General features: G+C 27.9%; 1 protein-coding gene across 1 annotated transcript in view; it reads left to right on the top strand.

The window, feature by feature from the left end:
- Positions 1-16,153, top strand: part of Cad96Ca (tyrosine kinase receptor Cad96Ca) — a 148,056-nt gene that overhangs the window by 88,235 nt on the left and 43,668 nt on the right. The window contains exon 5 of the mRNA XM_065515002.1: positions 3,582-3,670. Within this exon, the coding sequence (XP_065371074.1) occupies positions 3,582-3,670 (89 nt within the window). The remainder of the gene's footprint in view (positions 1-3,581; positions 3,671-16,153) is intronic.

Here is a 16,153-nt window from a genome sequence, read left to right as displayed (position 1 = left end):
CATACTGGATGTGAACATTTTAATTATGCATCTTTTGTATTTTTGTGTTCGGCACAGATTTTATGAAAATGTCCTCAGAATAATACCATGGCCACAATTAATTTATTCATTTCATGTGTTTAATTTTTATAACATAATGAATGCAAAACAATTAGAGCTAATATACATATTTCGAAATAATATCAACAGTTTAAAAATGATTTACTAAGGCAAAATCCAATCTAGAAGTATTATTTCGTGTTCATAAGCTCTTGAGAGAAACGGATCTTATATTTTTTCTTTTGCAAAATAATTATGCTTTAGTCAGCGATGCAATATGTTATGGAATCTCAACATCGCAACATAGAGAAAAACACATAAATATACATTTATTTAAAAGAAATTCCTTTTGAAAAAATATTTATGTATCTGAACAGTACGTAGTTATCATAAATACAGCATTAGAATGAAGTGACCAAAATTCTTTTCAAAAAGAAACACACAAAAGAAAAGTAAAAATTTATTGTTGCATTGACCACAAAAATATTCGATACGGTTGGAAATAACTGTGGGCAATGGCAACAAATTCCTAAACTATTGACTATTGATAGTTGGTTATTGGAAACCATATAAGTATGTATGTAAACGCAAGAGCTATGTTTGGAAGGAGTAAGTATTCATTGTTGTTCATCCATAAAAGTAGTCACAAACACAAATGAATATATGTATTTTTATTTTCCATTCGTGCACTTCCTTCTTATTGTTCGAGTATTTTACAAAACAATATTTGTTCATCTCTTTCACCTTTGAAAGGACACGTAGCAAGCATTATGTGGACATTTGAATGCATCTGGGGAATGTTGGAAAAAATAAACAAAACTCGAATAAAATAAACATCTCAATATCAAGAACAAAAGTAGACAGACAGACATGCAGATAGTCAAAGAGAGGGACATGAGTGTATTAACTAAATAAATGCTTGTTGTATCCAATAATGCAACACAACACATTTAAACTTAAAACTATCGTAGGGGGAATAGAGTATATTGCACATTGTAGGACAAGTAGTAACATCATTAAAACACATTCGATGTGTAAATGAATGTTAAACAACAAAGTAGACAATGGATGTAGTATTTGTTCCTGCCAAGTGCTTCTTATATTTACTAGGTGTAATCTAATGTGCTATAAACAGAAAACTGTCACTGCTATAACCACCAGCTAATACCTATACATTGTACATACATATATATGAGTGTGTATCTGCAAATAAAAAGGGATTCCATTTGGCTACATTCACATCACTTCACTTCACATCACACAACCAACAATCCCATCTAACCATCTTCCTATCTACTATATATACATATATACATATATATATACGCACTCGTCGCAGATGCACAACCGGTATTTTTATTTTTTCAGTGTCAATCGCAATTTTTTGGTGAATTGAAACGCATTCACTCCTCTTCATTTAATCAATTACGTAGAAAGATTTTCCTGCAACCACAGTTGCCACTTTGTTCATAAGTCCCACTACCGTTTGCCACTACAAGTGTCGGTTGTTAGAATTTTTACAATTTTCCTTTTGTTGGTTTTTATGGATTTTTTTTATTTCTTTCTTTTGCTTTTCTACTAAAATTGTTTTTAATTTGTTGTCTGGACCAAAGACACTTTCACCAGAGAACGAAAAAGACAAAGATAAATTTATACCACAACACTCCAATGTGTTTTTCTATTTTTTTGTAGGAATGAACGAATAAAAAGTTGTTTCAATTTCACAACTTTTATGGTGGTGTGTGAATGAATTTATTTAGCTTTGGTGTGATACCAGGGAGGTCACTAGTAAGAAATGTGGACTCGCAAAAGAAGACCTATTGTAAATTAAGTGTTTGTGCATTTGTCAATAAAAACAAAAATTTCATAGAGCTATAAAATAATAAATATCCATACATACGTATGCACATTAGGTTTGCCCTTAAAAAATAGATCTACTAAAACAAACTGATGCTAAATATAACGCGAAGCCTTGTCGGAAATCGATTGAAAGTTGTGAAGTCTGGTAAACAATGGCACTTATTTTGCTATCTATATACGTATATTTAAATAATATTTTTAAAGATTTGAAATAAACTTTATTTTTAAGATTTCTTTCTATCTGTCTAATAAAAATATAAAGGTTGAAAAAAACAAGTAAGAGAGCTATACTCGACTGTGCCGAATCTTATATACCCTTCACCAAATTATACTTCAAAATAAAAATTTTAAATATTTTTAGGTAAACAAAATTTATATTTTTTTTCCAAACTTGTTTTTTGTAAATTTTTTTTTTTCGAAATGATATTTTAATTTTTAAAATGTTTTTTTTTAATATTAAAATTTTTTTTTTTGTGAAAAAAAAATTCGTGTTAAAAAATATTTTCTAACATTACATATCCATATTGTCTATATTAATGACTTAGTAATCCAGATATAGGTCAAAAATATGTCAACAATCGAGGTTGTCATGTTTTGTGGACCGATTTTGCTGATTTTAAATAGGAAACTTCTCGAAAGCATGTCCGACAGAATTATTGAAGATTTGGATCCCGAAGATATCTGGGGTCTTCAGAAAATTGATTTCAACAGAAAGACAGACAGACGGACAGACAGGCGGACATGGCTTAATCGACTCCGCTATCTGTAAGGATCCAGAATATATATACATACTTTATAGGGTCGGAAAATTATATTGTGGAAATTACAAACGGAATGACAAATTTATATATACCCTTCTCACGAAGGTGAAATATATCAGCGATTTTTGATCAGATATTTTCGATTTTAAATAGCAATCGCTGTTGGACTAAATTGAATATATTGATGTATCAATCATGATTTTAACAGTCAAACGGACAGACGGACATGGCTATATCGACTCCGCTATCTAAATATACCGATCCAGAATATTAAAAATGTGGAAATTACAAACGAAATGACAAACTTTTTGGTGAAGGGTATAAAAACATAGCTGGCGGTAGTTTGCTCAAGTTGGGGAGCATCCTGATTTGAAACTACCTTAACTCAGCATTTTTACAAACGATATTTACGAATATTTTTCTGTATAAAAGGTAAAACTCATATCTTTAAAACAATTTTAAAATTAGTTTTTCAGTAAAATACATATTTTTGATGTTTTGAAATTGTAACATTAAGAATACCGTTTTACACAAAAACGAAGTGATCGAGTAGAACTGTAAGTATTTCTGTACTCTATGGACTCCAATAATACAGAATTGCACATGCAAATCCTGCATATTTTTCTCGTTCATTTTTGTATCACTGTTTCAAACGTTTAATTAATAATGTTTTAATAGCTAAATAAATTCAAAACGTACCATTGTTTACCCAATTTTTACTTCCGGCACGGGTTCTCGTCATCCATTTACCCTTGAATTTTGCATCAGTTGGTTTTAGCTATTTATGAATAAAGTAACCACCTGCAAATCAAATATATCGTCAAAGTGCTGGTCTAATGTACATGCAAACAGTTTTTATTTATTTTCATAAGATTTATATGTATAATAGCTAACAAATATTTCCAATTTTTTATTGCACAGGAAACGAAGGCGTTACAACCGTGGCTGTAAAAACAATTAAAGAAAATGCAACAGAAGTCGAGAAAAAAGACTTGCTATCGGAATTAGAGGTATGTTGTTTTAGTTACTACAAATTTTTTGAATTAAAATACAGTTTTTATAAAATGTAAAAAAAATTATATGTAATAAAGGCATAAATAAATTTAAATTCATTATTAGGTGCATAGAGTGGTATTTTTGTATGAACAATTTTTTTTTTCAAAGATGTAAAGTCTCAATTTTGTGAAATCTTAGTTGTAACAAATAATTACAGTGTCGATAATATTATTAAATAACATTTAACATTCTCTACACACAGAGAAAAAATATAGTTGTTCATATTTACTGTAACCTGGTTACATGTTTTTCAACAATATCATAGTAACAGTAACAATTTACATGATTGTGGTAACCATAATATGCTTAATTTACGATTCACATGATTATATCAACCATATATATTCTTAATATCCTTATAGAATATTTGATTCACTGTGTCCAATTGAAATATTAAATTATAATAAATATTGAACTTCTAAACTATGAAAATCTATGAACATCATGAAATACAGTGGTCAAAGTGACCATATAAAAAGTGAAACTTTTCGGTGGCAGTTACTTCCAAAAACAAATAAAAATTTTAATGATTTTGAATAAAATTAGTATTTTTAATTTCATAGATATTTAACATAATGTAATGAAATTTTCATTTTGGGACTGAAAAACTTTGATTTCAAGATTTACAAAATAAAACCAAAAATAATTATTGAATATAAAACATTTGATTGTTTAAAATAAAATAATTGGCGATTTCAGATTTGTTTAAAAAAATATTTCGATATGGTAAACACAACTTTGTTAACATACACGTAAAAGTGGACAATATAAATGATATCTTAAAAAATACAGATTTTCTCTAGAATTCTAGAAATACATTTTTTTTCGAAGTAGCGGTTAAAATTTGGTTAATTTAAATTTTAATTTTTAAAGACTAAGGCCGGGTAAGATAAAAGTTTTGAATTTGTATGAAAAAAATATATTTAAACATTGATTAAGCCTTAACTATGTTGAAAATTGTTGTCTTTCAAATGATATGCATTTCATTAAAATTTACTGTAAAAAAATATACGTTTGTATTTCGTTGTTCAAAATATTTGAAAAATGTTTCTTTTACAAATTTATATAAATATAAGTGTAAGCTACAACATTAAATTTCTTTTTTTTACTGGCCTGCAAATTGAAAAACTAGTAAAATAAATAAAAATTTTTGGCCAATTTGTAGAATGACCACCATTAAACAATTCGTGTGCAAGAAAAACAAAAAAAGGGACTCTAAATAAGAAAATGATACAAAAGTGCAGTCAGTAACTTGCGCGATGAGACTTTTTGATATATATACTTTTTATAGTTTGTGACAAATGTTAAAAACTCTATGAAAACTTTTCTCTTAGACTTTTCATTCGTTTTTTTTTTTGTCGACTGAGTTTTTTTAATTTTTTGCTTTCCAACTTGTAAGAGCAGTAGTGATGATGTAAGATGTTCAGTAGTTTTTCTTTTGTTTGTCTTTTTTCAAGTTGTTGTTTTTGTATTTTTCTTAAGTATTCAGAATTTTATCAAAATACAAAAAACATCAAAATGAAGAATGAAAAATTAAGAGAAACTAAAATAAAAGTTAAAACTGACAAAAAAATAAAATAAAGATGAAACATAATCAGAAACAAAGTTTCGAGTTTGAATTTGGGCCTTTTGAAAATGCTTTACTTCTACAACAACTGCCCTGCCGCCCTTAGAACATTAATTTAAAGTTAAAGACAAATACTTTGACTTACATTTTTCTTATAATTTGTGCTTTCTTGGAAAAACAACTATCTTTCAATTTAATTGCTTTTAAAGATCAAAAAACGTATGGAATTTCTTTTTATAACAGGTTGATATGTGTTACGTTACATATAGTCACTATAACTGCTCTAAGTACTCCGTTAAGATACGATATAGTCGGCTAACCCAGCCTTTCGTCTTTTGTACAATACGATATTTACAGTTTTTATTATTTTGTATACCTTACACCACCATAGTGGGGAGTAGTGTGTCCCAAAAAAAGTTTTTTTTTCTTATTTTCATGGGTGCTCAAGCATAATTTTAAAGCTTATAGGGTAGAGTATTTTTGAGATTTTTTTCAGATTTTTCGGAAGTGGTTTAGAAGTCGCTCAAGTCGAGTTTTTGCCAAAAATCGGGTTTGTCGGCCTTTTTTTGAGTTTTATTTATAACTTTGTCAAGACCCACGATTTTCATTACTTTTGAGGACACAGTTTAAAAGAAAAATGTCCATGCTTTATTTTTGTGTGCAAATATTTTTAGTTTTTGTAATGAATTGGCTCATTAAGGTGCCCTACATTACAAATTTTCGAAATTTTTCCATAAATTTTGTAAATAAGGCTTAATAACTTTTAAAATTTTTATGAAAATGAAAAAAACTAACAATGCAGTTTTAAAGATCAATTAATTCTTAATAATTTAGCGACAACAATTTTTGAATTTGCTTTTACCGTTCCTGAGTTATATAAATCAAACGAAAGCTTTTATGAACACAAAATTATTTTTATAACCTACACCACCATAGTGTAATCAAACTACAAGTCGCAATTTCAAAGATACAATTCGGTACAAGCTTTTCTATTGCCACATGGAAGAAGCATATTGAATTTGGTCGGAATCGGTCCATTATTTCTAATAGCCCCCATACGATTGCCATATCTAAAAATAGATAAGCTCTCATAAATATCTTAGTTACCAAATTTTGTGACGATCGGTCCATAATTAGTCATAGCTCCCATATAAAGTCCACTTCCGAAAAACACTTTAACTAGCATAAATGTCTTAAAAATATTCGTATTCAAGTAAAATTCAACCTACATATTTTATATATATACAAAAGTCATGTCACCAAATTGTATAACGATCAGTACATAATTAGTCATAGCTCCCATACAAAGCCCACTTCCGAAAATCATTTTAACGAGCACAAATCTCTAAAAAATTTTGGTACATTTTAAAAGAAAATTGTAGTCCCTAAATTATTAAGAATTAATTAAGTTTTCAAACTGCATTTTTAGTTTTTTTCATTATCATAAAAATTTTAAAAGTTATAAAGCCTTATTTACAAAATTTATGGAAAAATTACGAAAAATTGTAATGTAGGGCATCTTAGTAAGCAAATTCATTGAAAAAACTAAAAATGTTTGCACACAAAAATAAAGCATGGACATTTTTCTTTTAAACTGTGTCCTCAAAAGTAATGAAAATCGTGGGTCTTGACAAAATTATGGAGAAAACTCAAAAAAAAAGGCCGACAAACCCGATTTTTGGCAAAAACTCGACTTGAGCGACCTCTAAACCTCTTCCGAAAAATCTGAAAAAAATCTCATAAATACTCTACCCTATAAGCTTTCAAATTATGCTTGAGCCCCAACAAAAATTTTTTTTGGGACACCCTAGTGGGGAGGGTATAATGCTTTTGTGCAAATGTAACGCCCAAAACTATTAGTCTAACACCCACCTTAAAGTATACCGATCGACTAATAATCACTTGCTGAGTCGATTAAATCAATACCAAATTTTAAATGCGATACAATAACCGATTTAGTAAATTAAATTTCACATTCGATAAAATTAACTTAAGGTACGGTCAGACACAGCTAATATTTGAAGTTTTTCGTCAAATATTTCATTGCTTGAATCTGACCACAAATAAAATTTAGAGCAAACAACAAAACAGTTGATTTTAGTCAAACAAAATTATTTGTCGGCAAACCAAATATTTTCTTAATGTGAACATAGTGTGACCACTAGCTATATAAATACATAAAAAATATATAATTTGATCTTGCATATCTTTTTAAGGTTAAATCAGTTATTTCGAATTGTAAAGCAATTATTTGAATAAAGTTTTGTTGAATTTTTTTGTCATATACTGAATTTAATTTTTCACTTTTTCTTTGACCAAACTGCTGCGAAAAAGAATCATTAAATATATTTGCCGTGTGGTCACACTATATCAAATATTTTCATCAAATAATTGTTTGATCAAATAGAGCAAAAACAGAAATTAGGAGAATATTTAAGCACTAAATTAAAGAGACAATTTCACTATTTTTTTTTAAACATAAATACATATTCAATATTTCTTGAACATTTGTTATTTAAACTATTTTCACTAAAAAAATGCATCAATAAATGAAGTCTTCTTCTTCACATAAAAGTCATTCAGCCTAGAATGATATACTGAGAGAAAAACTAATTAAAGACATGAAGTCTATGTTGCGATTTTTGTATTTTTAAGCGATTTATATTTTTATACGTGTCACATAGGCTGCTCAAATGTATTGAATCTAATAAACATTTTTTTTATTAATTTTATTGTGTTTGTGGTAGAATTTTAACTATTTAACAGAGTTTAAATTTTCCGTATTGAAAATCATATAAAATTCAAACAAATTACAATTTAAAACATTTCTATGAAGCTCTGTGTGGCTGGTAAAAAATATACATTTTTGTTACTAACACAAATATAGAGTTAGGTACTGCTGTCAAAGAGTCGGACTACTTGTATATACTTTGGTTTCAACATTTAAAAAATATTTTTTTTCTTTTGCACAGTTCACTTATTTGATTATTGTTAGTTTGAATAAAGCGATTTTTAGTTCAAAATCCAAACAAAGCCAAAACAAATACAATAAAATTCCAAAATAGTTTATTATATGTATTAGGGATATTTTGCATACTTTAAGTAAAATTATACCTACATATGCACTCATTTTATTACGTTGATAGTGATATAATTTAATAAATAAACATTTAATAATTATATTATTAAATTGTTCAAGCTTGAGTTCTTTTCCACGATTTGTTTTCATTATGTAGCGATTTTTAATTTAAGATATAGCATCATGCGATAACACATGATGCAACAGCTGTTATTTAACGCTGTTTGATCTTGCAAATGAATTGCAAGATCAAATAAAAAATTACCCAAAATGCAGGGAAATATTTGCTGATTAGTGGTCACACATTGGTCACATTACGAGAAAGTTTTGTTGTCGGCAAATAAATTTGTTTGACCAAATTCGGCTGTTTTCTTGTTTGCCGTGAAAAATATTTTCTGTTCAAACTAGAAACATAAAATATTTGACGTTTAAATAAAAGTACTGAAATTTCACAATTCTTTTAATTGTAAAGACAAATCTAGTAATATTTTAATTTCTAGAAATGTCTTCTTTATTGATGAAAGGAATTAAAGTTTTTTTGAAGCTTTATTTAATAATTATTTAGAACAAATATTACCATTAATGTGACCACAAGACAAATATATTTTGCCCTTCGTGTGTTTGATAGTATTTTTGTGTAGTTTGATTAAACAAATATGGCAAATAAATGTGTACAGTGTGACCACAAAATCAACCCATGGATTATATGATATAGTTTTGATCAAACACATGAAACATTTTGTGTCAAATAATTTGCGTAATCTGACCTTACCTTTAGTAATATTTTCATAAATATAGCGAATATCGGTATAATATTTTACTATGTAAAAATGTAACATACGATAACTTCGCACAAAGGGGTCGATATGCACACAAAGGTGCATTCGATAAAAGTGAATCCAGTCGAAAGACTGAGGAATACAATTTCAATTGACAAACAAAGAGGATGAATTTACAAAAAATGTTTATCTATTTAATTTGTCAAAATAAAGTCTAAGTAATTTATGTATATTAAATGAAATTGAATTAGTAAACATTTAGCTCAGTTATACTAACTCCGGTAAAGCATTTTTCAAAAATTTTTTCAATAGTCTTTTTGATATATTCATTTTCCTCAGTTGTACTGTAATAAATTGGAAATGTTCTACTACTTATAATAGAAAATTGTCTAAAGAATTATAATTTTTAATTTTGTCAAAATGTCCCTCATCCTTAAATATCCTTAATTTTTTTTAGCATTTCTTTTGAAACAATTTTACAGTATAATTTCATTCAAAGTCTTGGTCATTGTGAGATATGAGCTTTTCCCATCTTTTTGAATTTTGTTTCCAATGTTTACATGCAAATATTTATTTTTGTATTAATTTTTGGAAACTAATTTTATTAGAGGTAAAATTTAAATAGCAACAGAGTTTAAATTTATGGTATTGAGAACGTGTGCCAAACGGTGGTAAATTAAAATTTTCCTATGGTAACAAACAATTTTGTAATTTTGCTGTGCGAAATGAAATATTTTTGACTCTGATAAATTCTGACAATTGTGTAAAAAATTCAAAATTCAAAATACATAAATATATTTTCATTTTATTGAGAATTAAAAAAACATATAAAGTAAAACATCTTTATAACATATTTCATATTATTTTTTTAATTATTTTTAAGTTTGATTTATATTCATTTGTCAAAAATTTACTTTCCGACATATGTATGTACTTTGCTACTATTTGGCACTCAGTCTTAACATCGAATAAAATTCAAGCAAATTAAAATATAAAACAATTTTATAAAGCTGTGTAGGAGTTGGATTACTTGTAAATGCTTTGTTTATAACAATAAAATAAATATTTATTTAATTGCACATAACAAATATCATCAATTAAAAAAAGTAAAAATTATAAATAACACTATGCGACAAATAGTAGGGTCAGTGATCGGCGGGGCATCTGCCCAATGAGAAATGTTAGATCGGTAAAAAAAAAGTTATACATGTCCCGGCTAGGGTTGCCAGATTCAGATTTGCAAAAAGCTGGACATTGGGGTCTAAAAAGCTGGACAAATCAAAAAAAAACTGGACATTACAAAAATTACTGAGAAAATGTTAATTTTGGTTTTGTGTAATCAAATGTATTACACGGTACTACAGTGAGAAAAAACTTTTTTTGTTAAGAATATCTAAACAAAACAAAATTCATCAACTTTTTTATTTTAAGTGGCTTTTCATTGCTTATTTTACTATGAAAGCTTATGCAAATTTATAGCAATGTATAAAGAAAATTTAGTTCTTAACAAAACATGGTTTTATTCAACTTTTCATTAATACGTTTTTTAGTAAAATAATTGTAGTTTTTAATTTACAAGTAAATTTTTTCGAACTTTTTCGAACGGTTTTAACAAGTAATGTCTTATTTTTTTCTATATATAATTTTGTTTAAAACATTGTACAAAAAAAAAAAGGTTTTCATAGAAAATACATTTTATGTATATATTTTATGAAAGCTTAATTCTTTGCCTTTCCATAACTGTTTACAATTTTTCGGTCTAAAAATGTGTGAGTTAGAGGTACTAAAGTACTACGACCTATCGTAAAACAGTTTTTTCAAATTAACAAAAAATGTTTAGGGTGTTTCAAAATCTTTGGGTCTACAACCCACACTTGGTCGCTTTTCAAGTTCTTACAAAAAGTGTTTTTTTAGCAGTGTGTTAATATTTAAAAATTTCGAATCACAATTAAATATTTTCATTTCATTCCTTAAAATTTATTTAACTAAACTTAAATTTGTTCGGTTAAGTCCGTCATACACATATTTATATTATTAAATACTAAAAACACTGCGACTTTATTTCGTTTTTGAGCTTCCGCATTTTGGCCAATTTCAAACCTAGAGGTTTGTAAACAATTTTGAAAATTTTTACAAACTTCCTATAAATTTTTCCGTATTAATATTTCAGGTCGAATGACATTCGGTTTCTTTCTTTAGTATAAAGATTGTTTAAAATAGAAAAAATCTTTCACAAAAAGCTTTGCTTACTTGTATTAAAAATACGAAACATGCAGCTTTTCTTAAATTCATTCGTTTCACCTTTGGTAAAAATAGGACCATATCATTTGACAAATCTCTTGGTATTTATTTATAAACTTCACGAAGGCTGCAGTAATCAATATATGTATAGTTTATAGTTAAAGAGCACTAGCTGCTATGGCCATCAGCTCTATATGTATAGTTTATCGTTATCTATTTCATCAGATATTTGAAGGTTAAATTTAAAAATTCTATTTTTTTAAAAAACGATGTTCTAAATAGCTGACCGCTGATTTTAAAAAGTCTTCGCAATTTTTTTTAAAATGCTGTTAACTTTGGAGCCAAAAAATTTGTCATTTATTCTACTTTTGAGGCTATTTATAAGTACGGTCATTATATCGAGCAACTCTAAAACTGCACAAGTGTTATTCTCAAAAGCTGTAAATTCCTGCATTATGTTTTGCATAAAATATAAATATGCTTCTGATAATCCATAACTTTTACATTCTTCTTCATTGACATCATTATCAGAAATTCCACATGACACGTATTCGCATAAAACTTTTTGGTATTTATTTTTTCCTTTCTTCAAAAAATACATACACTTTTTTGCATAAGTTATTACTGTCTACTAATTAGTAGTACGTAAATTTGAAGTAATAAATAATATAGATATTATTGTCGAAAATTTCAATTTAGCTGGACAAATGAAATTTTAGCTTGAAACTGGACAGGCATCAAAAAAGCTGGACAATCCAGCCAAGTCCAGCCAGGCTGGCAACCCTAGTCCCGGCGTTTCGTTGGGTCAGGTCTAGGAATCGAGATATATCGATTTGAAATTAGTACGTATAGTATAGGAAAATTGTATTTTTTTTGCCTTTTTCATGCATTTTGACCATCTAAATATCCGAATATCGCAAAGCTATGTTCAGTAAAGTTGTTAAGTTCAACGCCGACTACAACATCTATATACATATATAAAAGTGATTGTGTGTTTATATGTATGTATATTTATTGCTTTGAAGTCTATAGACGGCTAAACGGCTAACCAGATTTGCTTGAAATTTTGACTGTATGTTTTTCTATATCTGGAAAGAACAATAGGATACTTTTTGTTTTGAATTTTCAAGTGGGCGTGGTACCTCCCATACAAAGTTAATTTTAAATATCAAATATTTTGCAAACTATGATAGCTATAGCCCTCAAATTTTGCATGAGCAATACCACCGTTTGTATAAATATTTGAAGCCCAAATGGGAGTAGAAGCCACAGAGGGCGTGGCACCTCCCATATGATGATAATTAAAAAATCTATTATATGGGATACAATAAGAGATAGAGTCCATAAATTTTGCACGGTTGTTCTCTTATCAATATTAATATTTAGGCCAAAAATGGGCAAACTAGCAAAAGTGGGCGTGGCACCTTCCATAGATATAATGACAAATTATATATAGGGAAAGCTATAGCAGCTATCAATATTAATTTTTAGTACCAACAATATTAAGTAAATGTTAAAATATGTATACATAAAATATGTTAAAATACATATGCATACATTCGATTCCCAGCCGCTGCCAATCAACAACATCAGTTTATAATAATTATTAGTTTACTAATAACTAATATTTATCACAGCGCCCTCCTTCGGTGGTATAACACTAAAACGCCACCGAAGTAAAATAATTAAATAAAGGTTGTTGGCTTGACTAAGGCGCCATCTCACCACCAGAGGCGATGCAACCTGCACTAATAATAAACATAACGCGCAATTGCAGAGTTGTCAATTAAAAAGCTTTTCTCCTCCTTTCACCACCTTTTCCTCTACACTCTTTCCCCTTTCCAAAGAAATTAACACATTTATATATATAGGCATATTAATTGCCTGAGTGTTACTTCTCTTTTAAAAAAAAAAATAAAAATATATATATATCTCGATTCCTAGACCTAACCCAACAAACGCCAGGACACTTATAACTTTTTTTACCGATCTAACATTTCCCATTGGGCAGAACCCCCGCCGATCACTTACTCTACTATTTGTCGCATAGTGTAATTATTACGTTTAAAGCTAGTTACTCTGCTCGAAGTAGTGAAAAAATGTTTAGAAACAATAATTTTATTTTTGTGAGCAACATGTGGAAATTTTTGAAAATTAATAATTGTTTTGTTTATTAGTCAAATTTCCACACAAATCTAAATTGTTTGCATAATTTTAAATTTGTTTGAAAATTATGTTCCTAGCAATATTTCACGATCGAAAACAGAGTACTAACTAGAATGATTTTTTTTGAAAAAATATCCCTGCTATTTCATTTATAGTATTTTCATGTGAATTTTTATATGTTTATCACGTGAAATCTCACAGAGTACCGAACTTAAGAAAAAAATTACTTATAAAAATGTCAGATGTTATTAGGAATTTTATTTTTCACTCACAAATTAAAGCCTCTGTAAAAACAAACTAAAGTGAATTTTGATATTGGGAAGAACTTAAGATTGTGTATTTCCAAACATATTAAAAAAATATCAACGAATTTCCAATTCCATTTTTTTTTGTTCCAAATTTGTTGTTTTGTAAATTAAGTTCATGAAAAATATAAAGTTTAAAAATAAAACATTTAAATTTGAAGTTTCCATTGTATATAAAACTACACTATGTATTTATGTCATGATACAAAACATATGGGTATTTTGATGTTATCATACCTATGTCTATAAAGTGGAATAGATTTTGCAAAAATATGAGTAACTGAAAAATAATTTGGTCATTATCTTACATATACATATTTTTTAAAAAATAAGTACTTTCGAAACATTTTTGTAAAAAATATCGAGCGAAATAAGGGTATATGGCACGTAACATAAAACGGAAGTGAGTTTTAGGTAGATGTTAAAATATGCGAATCGTGAGAGGTGTTATTTTTGCCTTTAATTTCTTACACTAAACTAAATATTTTTTCTTTGCAATCCGTCATATTTAAATAAAAATTATTTTTGGATGATTTTATGATAAATAAAATTTAATATAGTTCGTGGCATGCCGTACGCGACAGATTTTTCTTTTATAGTAATAAAATATATATTCTGTAAATATATGTTTACAAAAAATAAAAATACAAATAAAAAAATGTTCTTGTTACACACTAATTGGGCGCTTAGTTTTCGCCGCCACCTTAGCCTACTAGTTTTGATCTTAGAAAGTTGTAATAAGATCTAAGTATTATTTTTTCAGTCGTGGTTGATATAGTTGTGGAATTGCCCATATGTATTTATATATTTACATATACAAATATACATACATACATACATATATTTCTTCTGTATGTAGATTTTTTCTTCTGTTTTCGGTTTGTGTATTTTTTGCCTGAGAAACTTTTATAAATTGAAAATTAACGATGCTGAAAACTTTTGAAAGAATTTTTCCTGCAGAGTACATTCACATACATATGAACTCTACATAGTCAACTGTTTTTCTTTTTTCTTCTTTTTTGATTCTTGACGTTTGTACTTCATATTCTCCTTGCACTATACCTTTATCACTCAAGTTTACATTTGTACACATTTATGAAATTTCGTGATTCATATGCAAATTTTGGGAAAAATACTTTTTTTTGAATTGAAAAACGATGCGTTTTAAATCAAATCGTAGAAAAAGTAGTTCTGTTTAAATTTCCTCAAAAATAAAATTGGTGTTATTGCTCCAAATTGTTGTGCAATTTATATGAAATAAATACAATATATGAAAATATAATAATAATACACTACAAATTATGAACGGTACGGTGACATTATGACATTATAACTATAAGAAAGCGACATCAAATTTGATGGGTTTCAACTTCAAGATGATTCGTTTGGGACACTTTTTAGATATAAATTGTTGGCAGGGTATAGATATAGAACTCTTTCGTTGTTATTTAAACTTCTTTTTTTCGTTTTTTTTCTTTTTTTTACACTAAAGTGATATATAAAAATTTTAAATGTGGTACAATATATTGAAGTACATAAATTTATTTTGTTGTATCTGTCCTTGATAAAATTCCTACAATTCCATGGTAAAACAATGCAACGGCAGAAAATATAAAAGTTTATTTTTTCTTCATTTTAGTTGTACATTTATAAGGAAGAGATTTATTTGTTTTGTCATAAACCGTTTATATCAAATTCTGATTTGCATTAAATTAATGAAAATTTATTATTTTGAAAATGCCGCTCTGAATTTTTAACGTTCTTTAGTGTTTTTTTTTTATTTTAACTTTAGACAATTGGTTCATGTCATCTTACAACAATAATGGAAATTGTAATGATAGAATTATGTTGTTAGTTTTGTGACTTGTAAAACAAACACAGCAATAAAAAATATTCTAAAGCAAATCTGACCTAATAATACCCTACACCCGTTACGGGTATACTATATAATTCAAAACGATGCCAAAATAAGGGTTACATTTATGCGGGGCCTTATTTACGAAAAAATCGGAGAAAGAATTCCTACCCAGTAAAAATTTTGTAATGGCAACTAGTTACTACACACATTATTTTGTAATGAGTGGTGGTTACCCAGCACATTATTTTATTTAGTAGAGTAGGTACAGGTTGGTAATGAGCTTTTGCATTTAGTACAGCTATGTAGTGTGTTTGGATGGAAAACGGAACGTTAGACGTTCAACACGAGTCAAAGCCATTAATTGTTTTAGTTCATATTATACTAATTATATATTTATGTTAAAACCATCGATAAGTTACGATAAAATAACCCGTACATGGAG

The sequence above is a fragment of the Calliphora vicina genome, chromosome 1 (assembly GCF_958450345.1).
Source record: "Calliphora vicina chromosome 1, idCalVici1.1, whole genome shotgun sequence".
Taxonomy (NCBI): Eukaryota; Metazoa; Arthropoda; class Insecta; order Diptera; family Calliphoridae; genus Calliphora; species Calliphora vicina.
The sequence above is the reverse complement of the archived record's forward strand: the minus strand, read 5'-3'. Positions and strand labels throughout refer to the sequence as shown.